The following is a 7,909-nucleotide window of genomic DNA, read 5'->3' on the forward strand; positions in this document are numbered from 1 at the left end:
GCCCCAACACAGGGCAGCCTGGCCCTCTTCCCTGGGAGGGTCCCTCCCCAGCCCAAACGGTCACTACTCCGGAGCAACAAGAAAGTGTCTTGACTCAGCCCACTTTCCAGGGCAGCCGCAGGAGGTGCACACACACCTGAATACACGGGGTGCTCTGTGCACTTCAGTGTATGTTTGAGCCCCAACAGAACCCTCCCGAGTGAGGGCCCCCTGGAGAGGCTCTCACCCCACACACTGGCCGCCCCCTTGCTGGTGGGAGTGGAGAGCCTGCTGTGTGCTAGGCCCCCTGCCCTCCTTTGTGTGTGTGTGTGTGGTGTGCATGCATACTTAACATCACCAGGAGCTGACAAAGTCGTCCCCACCCTGAATCTGAGAAAACTGAAGCTTAAAGGTTGTGTGGCGGAGAGGGGAGCCAGGACTCCATCCTTGGGGCTGCGGTGGGGCCACTAGCACATCCCAGCAGTGTCCCCAGCCTGCCGGCCTGCCGGCAGCTCCTGCACGCCATCCTCGGCCCTGCTGACCCCCACCTTCCTCCCCCAGATGTGTCCCACGTCTTCCCCGAGTTCCCGGCACCCGACCTGGGCAGCGTCCTGCTGCAGGAGAGCATCACGCTGCACGACGTCAAGGCCCTCCAGCTGGCCTACCGGCGGCACTGCGAGGTGACTGCCCCAAGCCCGGCCCCGGGGCTCCAGTGGGAGCCTCGCTCAGCTGCACGGGGCCAGCACCAGAGTATCCCTGGGTGTCCCTGGTGGGCGACAGGGAGCAGACAGCACCAGCCTCCCTCCCTGTGGCCGAGGAGTAGATGGACTCTCCCTTTGTTCACCCCATCCCTTCTCATGGTCTCTCTGGGTTTGGAAAGACCCCACTGCAGCCCGGCTGCTTGCCAGTGTGTTCTGACGACAGACACCTGCGCACATGGATGTGTTTAACCAGTGCGTTTACTCCTAGGCCACTTTAGACGTCGTCATGAACCTCCAGTTCCACTATATTGAGAAGCTGTGGCTCTCCTTCTGGAATTCTAAATCCTCTAGCGATGGTCCCACCTCTCTACCCGCCAGGTACTGCCTGCCCCTCGGCCCCCAGATGTGGCCTTCTTCAGCGGCCCGGGTTTACCCTGCAGACCACCCTCAGACACATGCTCTAGCTTTCCAAGAACTGGCGCTCAGACACCCTCGTGCGCGTTTGGTCTCAGGGTGACCACGGGACGGGGAGCTGGCATGCACCGGGCAGTCCTGCAGCCTCACCCGGCTCATCTATCCCAGGAGAGCCGCCCCTGAGCCGACGGCTGACCCGTGTTCCCTGGTGTCCCCCGTCCCCTGCAGTGACGAGGAGCCAGAAGGCGCCGTCCTCCCCAAGGACAAGCTGGTGTCTTTGTGCAAGTGCGACCCCGTCCTCCGGTGGATGAGGACCTGCGACCATATCCTGTACCAGGCGCTGGTGGAGATCCTTATTCCGGACGTGCTTCGGCCCGTGCCTAGTGAGCGCCCTGCCCCGACACCCAGTGAACGCTCCACCCCCTCCTGGCCCCGCCCCCGCGAGCGCCCAGTGAGCGCCCGCCCCGCCCCTTCTTGGCCCGCCCCCACCGCGCCCCCACTCATCTGGTCCGATTGATACTCTGGGGACCATCCCAGGGGTCTGTCCCCACTCGCCCCGTGGCTTCCGGAGGCGCTGACACGCCCACCACTAGGAGGCGCCCGCCTGCTGGCCCCCTTCCTAGGAGTTCTCCCTGGGGCTCTCAGGCCCCTGAGGGTGGGGTCCCCACCCCGTGAGAGTGAGGGGGCCAGGCTCTGAGCCTCACTTCCCCAAGGCCTCTCTGTAAACACCCCTGTCTGTTAGCGCTGGGGAACCTCCGTCTTTTTGATAAGCTGGCCTGTGCTTTTTATGCCAGTAGAAGGAAAATAGCAAAATCATTGCCCTTGTCCTTTGGCCTTGCCTTCCTGGAAACTGTTCAGTGCAGTGTTCTTTTAGAGTCTCTGTGTTAAGGTTTGAAATTGAGGTATCTTTCTTTTTATAACACTGGGATTTTTTTTTTGGTTTTTCAAAAAAAAAAGTGTTTCATTTATTGCAAGCTGTCTCAAATTTGGAAGTCTGTAGAATACATTTACATACATTTGTATCTATCAGGGGCTCTCCCCCTCAGCACTGTGGGGTGTGGAGCAGCGTCCCCTACCCACTGGCCGCCAGAAGCCCCCTGGTCATGGTAGCCACAGATGTACCCAGACATGGTCTTATGTCATCTGCGGCGGGGTCGCTGGGGTGAGAACCGCCAGTGTAGACATAGATAAGCAGAGATGAGCGATGCAGGGCTGGCACTGGTGTCAGGGTCCACTCAGTGTTCCTACTCAGTGGCTCCCTCATAAGAGCCCCAAATCCTCAATCTCTTCTTGTCTGTGTTGCTTGTTCTCGGTGGGGGTGATTTCCACGGTGTGTGCATCTCTTGCACTTGAGCTGATTCTGACGGAGGAGGCTGCCTTTCTCACAACTAATACCATGGCTTGTGTCCCCAGGTACCCTGACACAAGCCATCCGCAACTTTGCCAAAAGCTTGGAAGGCTGGTTGACCAATGCCATGAGCGACTTCCCACAGCAGGTCATCCAGACCAAGGTAATGGTCAGGGTCTGGGCTTCCAGACCACACCGGTCACCCCGGGAGCACCTTGTGCTGTGAAGGGAGGGGACTCCTCTCTGTCCCGGGGGAACTTGAGGCCCCTGGGCTCCAGAGAAAGCAGGCTTCTCCCGAGTGTCCTAAGGATAAGGGGTCCTCCCTGAAGGGCCAGGGATGCCTCTGCTGGAGGGTGGGTGCTGGCAGTTGCTGGCCTGACAGAAGGTGTCTTTGTTGGGAGACTTTTGGACTGAATTGGAACAAGTTGAATATTTCTCTGCTCACTGTAGGAGGGGGATTCAATCTCTTTGTGGTCGCCCTTTTTGCTATAGCCTTGACCACAGATGAGACTGTAAAATGTGGAGACGAGGCCTCCTTGTAGAGAAGAGGTGATCACGTTCCTATCTCAAACGTTCCTACAGCCTCGCACAGGTGGGGCTAGATATGGGCATCTGGTCTGCCTGTCCCACCCTCAACCTGGAATTATCCCTGAGGCCAGTGAGTCTCAAACTTCAGGATGTACAGGAATTGCCTGGGAAGCTGTTGAAAATTGCAGATTTCAGTAATTCCCTGGAGTCCAGTGGTTAGGACTTTGCAGTCTCATTGCTGAGGACCCAGTTGCAGTCCCTGGTTGGGGAACTAAGATCCCACAAGCCACATGGTGTGGCAAAAAAATAATAATTAAAATGCTTTGAAAATAAAATTGAAGATTTCCATGCCACACTACCAGAGTGTCTGGTCCAGTGGCGCCCTGGAATCAGTATTTTTAACCATCCAACCCAGAGAGCTGCCGCCCTGAATTCTGCCTCACCTGTGCTCGGCACCCACGATAGATGCCACTCGATGCGTGTCCCTCATTGATCTTCAGTTTTGGGGTCTTTGAGCCTGTCCAGAGTGTGGGTCCCTGCTGGACCCACCCTTCCCACCCCTCCTCCTGCACTCTCCCTGAGCAGACACAGGCTCACCCGGGCCTCCTCCCCAGGTCGGTGTGGTGAGTGCCTTTGCGCAGACCCTGCGGAGGTACACGTCCCTCAACCATCTGGCGCAGGCGGCCAGGGCAGTGCTGCAGAACACCTCCCAGATCAACCAGATGCTCAGCGACCTCAACCGCGTGGACTTTGCCAATGTGCAGGTGACTTCTCCCACATGCAGGTGACTTCTCCCAGGCACCTCCCCCACCAGAGGCAGGCACGGGAACCCACTGGCTGAGCTCCCACCCGCTAGAAAAATGCAGAGACCCACCAAACTTAGCCCACAGTAAACCGGGCACCTCACCGGGGCCCACATTTCTGTTGCATGGGAACGGTTGGGGTTGAAGCCCTCCGCAGCCAGTCTGGGACCCATAGGTTCTATAATTCCCCTGGCCTCCAGGTGCTGGGACCAAGACCTTGATCTGTTTTCTTTAAAAGTTTGCCTTTCCCATGCCACGTTTTCAGCTCTGTTCTGGGCTTAGACTAGTACAGGCTGCCGTCAGATGGGTCCTGCTGCCATATCTATGTCTAGTTCAGGCCCTGAGCTGATCCATGAAATACACTCACACACACAGAGGAGCAGCCACTTAGAAATAACCCAACGGGAGCTTCCCTAGTGGTCCTATGGTTAGGACTCTGAGCTTCCAGCGCGAGAGGCACAGGTTCCATCCCTGGTCTGGGAGCTAAAATTCCATGTGCTGCTCCAGGCAGCCCCCCTGCAAAAAAACCACAAGGCAAAGATGAGGTACAGTCTGAGCTTCAGATGCAAGAAGCCCGCCAGGTCCCCTCTTAATGTCCTTCTGTCTCCACCTCATGAAACGGGTATCGTGCTGGAAAAGGCTGAGGGCAGTGGGCATCTGTGCTCATGTGCATCCAGCCGGGGGCCACACTCAGGACGTGTCACTGACCCAGCACACCCACGCCCACAGGAGCAGGCCTCGTGGGTGTGCCAGTGCGAGGAGGGCGTAGTACAGCGGCTGGAGCAGGACTTCAAGCTGACCCTGCAGCAGCAGAGCTCCCTGGACCAGTGGGCCAGCTGGCTAGACAATGTGGTCACCCAGGTCCTGAAGCAGCATGCGGGCAGCCCCAGCTTCCCCAAGGCCGCCCGGCAGTTCCTGCTGAAATGGTCCTTTTACAGGTGAGTGTGCACGTCATCTCCCAGAGAGCTGGGGAGGTGGAGGGAGCTGAGGCCCACAGACGCAGGCCAGCCTTCAGGACTCATTCCTGGGGGCTCCCAGGGACAGGCCCTCCTGGGACCTCAAACTGGGTTACAGAGGTTTCTTTTTTTTTAATTAAATTTTGTTTAATTCACCATTATCTTTTTAATTAATTCACATTTATTTATTTGTCTGTGCTGGGTCTTAGTTGTGGTGTGTGCGTTCTAATTCCTTGACCAGGGATTGAACCCAGGCCCCCTGCGTTGGGAGCGCCAAGTCGTAGCCACTGAACCACCAGGGAAGTCCCAGGTTACAAAGGCTTCTGCAGACAGAAACCTCCATTTAGGGCCTCCCTGCTGAGAAGAACACAGCACAAGCCTTTATTTCTGCCCCTAGAGTGTCCCCACAGAGTGAGGTAAAGGAAAGTTCTAGAGAGAACGGGAGGCGCAGATGGTGGCGGGTGAGAACCAGATAGAGAATCGCAGTGAGAGGCGCCAGTGAGGACAGTGACCAGAAAACAGGATGTGACATGAGTCTCTATCCCTTCACTGCCAAGCGCAGGCAGGAGGCGGAGACAGGCGTTGGCTCCCCACAGAGCGGTCCTGGGTGAGGGTTAGGTGGACCTGTTTATTATTTATTTATTTATGGCCATGCCACAGTTTGTAGGATCTTAGTTCCCCGACCAAGGATCAAACCCAGCCCCCTGCAGTGGAAAGGCAAAGTCTTAACCACTGGACTACCAGGGAAGTCCCTGGGTAAAATAGTCCCTATTTTAAAATGATTTATGTAACTGTATTACAGGCTTCCCAGATAGCTTGCTGGTAGAGAATCCACCTGCAATGCAGGAGATGAGGGTTCGATCCCTAGGTTGGGAAGATCCCCTGGAGCGGGGCATGGCAACCCACTCCAGTATTCTTGCCTGGAAAATCCTATGGAGAGAGGACCCTGACAGGCTATAGTCTACGGGGTTGCAAAAGAGTTGGGCATGACTGAGCAACTAAATACAACAGAACTGTATTAGAATTAATTAGGCATGTGCGTGTGTGAATGTAAGGAGATTCTGGGAATGGGCTGGCGTGATCACAGGGCCAGCATATGTGAAGTCTGTACAGAGGGCTGGCGGGCTGCACACTTAGGTGGGAGCAGATGCCACTGTCCGCAGGTGGGACTCCTTCCTCCTCAGGGAAACTTCACTTTTGCTCCCAAGGCCCCTCAGCTGACCAGGTGAGGCCCAGCCCTGGTGTGGAGGCTAAGCTTCTTTACCTCTAGTCGAGAGACGGTGGACAGCAACCACGGCGACTCCCAGACTCACACTGAACTGAATCACTGCCCATCACTGACACAGAAAACTGACCGCCACAGAAAGTAAACATGGGAGAGAAAAACAGAGGGAGGAAGAAGAATGTGAGAAAGAGAACCCATGGAAGAAAAAAGAGAGAGAGAAAGACCTGAAAGGATCGACTCATGCAGTTTACTATCCAGTTGATTGGAATTTTTTTTAAATAGAGAAATCAGGGGGAAAGAGAATAATAAAAACATAATCAAGAAGACATCTCAGGGACTTCCCTGGTGGCCCAGTGGTTAAAACACTTGCAAGGCAGGGGATGCAGGTTCAGTCCCTGGTTGAGGAACTAAGATCCTACATGCCTCAGAGCAGCTAAGGCCATGCCGTAAGTACTGAGCCTGTGAGCCACAGTGAAGGCCCAGTGCAGCCAAAATTTAAAGAAAGAAAAGAAGACATCTCAGAACTAAGGGCTCAAGTTTCCAAGAGCTGCCGGGTTCCCCGCCCAGTGAAGGAGCCCGAGCCTCCCTGTGATATTCAGACACCGAGAAGAGCCGATCATGAAGATTTTCAGAGAAAAGACAGCAGATCATATGTAGGCCAGGAGACAGAGCAGCATCCAGGCCAGGGCGCCGGGGGACAGTGTCGCCAGGAAACCCAGGGAAGACTATTCCTACCGTGCAGCTCTCACCTGAGCAGACAGAAGCAGGGAACTCAGGCTGAGGAGGACCAGCCCAAAGGGGCCCTGTGGGGCATTCCAGTCCCAGGCAGTGACAAACACAGGGAAATGAGCTGTTTTGTCACAGTTGAGCCCAGGAAGACCACCAGCTGTTCCAGGCACTGGACAGCCCGTCAGCCCACTATAGCTGAGGGTTCAGATCCCTGTCCACCTGGCAGTCCACCAGGCCCGCTCATTTGCACACTCTTAGCAGAGCTGAGCAGAGGGGTCAGAAGGCTCTTTACTGTCTGACTCTTATCAGCGTATTCTGACCCTCAGATGGCCCTGCTGGCCCAGTCACTCCCAGTCCTCGACTCCGTACTCACGTGCTGCCATCCTCAGATCCTTTGCACGGCCCTCCCCTGCCCGGAACATGCTTTCCCCAGGGAGCCGTGTGGCCCGACTGTCGTCAGAGAAGCCTGCAGGCCTCTCGTGTGAAGTAGCACACCCCTTCTCACCCTCCATCCCCCGCACCCAATTTTCTTCCATTGCCTTGTCCTTTGTGTGATGTCTGTTGCCTGTCTCCCCGATGATTGGGAGTGTCCCCTCAAGAGCCAAGATGTTGTTCTTGTTCACTCCTGCATCCTCAGCATCTGAATGTTGAATGAACAAATGAATGAACAAGAAAGGGACTGTGAGCCTGATCGGGAGTGTGGCTCAGTTACACAGCCTTTGCATTCGTGAAAGTTCTTCAAGCAACCTTTGCTTCCTACAGTGCTCATTTGGGACCTCCCTGGTGATCCAGTGGTTAACAATCTGCCTGCCAATGCAGGGGACACTAGTCCGATCCCTGGTCTGGGAAGATTCCACATGCCTCGGAGCAACTAAGCCTGTGCGCCACAACCACTGAAGGCCACGTGCCTAGAGCCCATGGTCTGCAACATGAGAAGCCACCGCAGTGAGAAGCCTGCGCACCACAAGCAGAGAGTAATCCCTGCTTGCTGCCAACTAGAGAAAGCCCATGAGTAGCAACGGAGACCTAGCATAGCCAAAAATAATAATAAATTTCTAAAAAATAATGTGCTCCTCTGAACGCAGGCACTCACCACCCAGTGCCTCCTAGGGCATCTTGGAGCCACAGCCAGCTGGAGCCAGCTCTCCGTTTCCACTGCTGAACCTACCTGCCTTCAGAGTGTGTCTGTCTACACACTGGCCCCAGAAGATGCAAAAAGAATTAAG

At 55.6% G+C, this 7,909-nt stretch overlaps 1 protein-coding gene across 5 annotated transcripts in view; it reads left to right on the forward strand.

The window, feature by feature from the left end:
* Window positions 1–7,909, forward strand: part of RFX2 (regulatory factor X2) — a 92,868-nt gene that overhangs the window by 80,570 nt on the left and 4,389 nt on the right. For all 5 annotated transcript variants that reach the window (XM_061422487.1, XM_061422490.1, XM_061422486.1 and 2 more), the window contains 6 exons: window positions 541–659; window positions 949–1,058; window positions 1,323–1,477; window positions 2,508–2,605; window positions 3,585–3,734; window positions 4,503–4,711. In XM_061422487.1, the coding sequence (XP_061278471.1) occupies window positions 541–659; window positions 949–1,058; window positions 1,323–1,477; window positions 2,508–2,605; window positions 3,585–3,734; window positions 4,503–4,711 (841 nt within the window). The remainder of the gene's footprint in view (window positions 1–540; window positions 660–948; window positions 1,059–1,322; window positions 1,478–2,507; window positions 2,606–3,584; window positions 3,735–4,502; window positions 4,712–7,909) is intronic.

This window comes from Bos javanicus, chromosome 7 (genome assembly GCF_032452875.1).
Source record: "Bos javanicus breed banteng chromosome 7, ARS-OSU_banteng_1.0, whole genome shotgun sequence".
Lineage (NCBI taxonomy): Eukaryota > Metazoa > Chordata > Mammalia > Artiodactyla > Bovidae > Bos > Bos javanicus.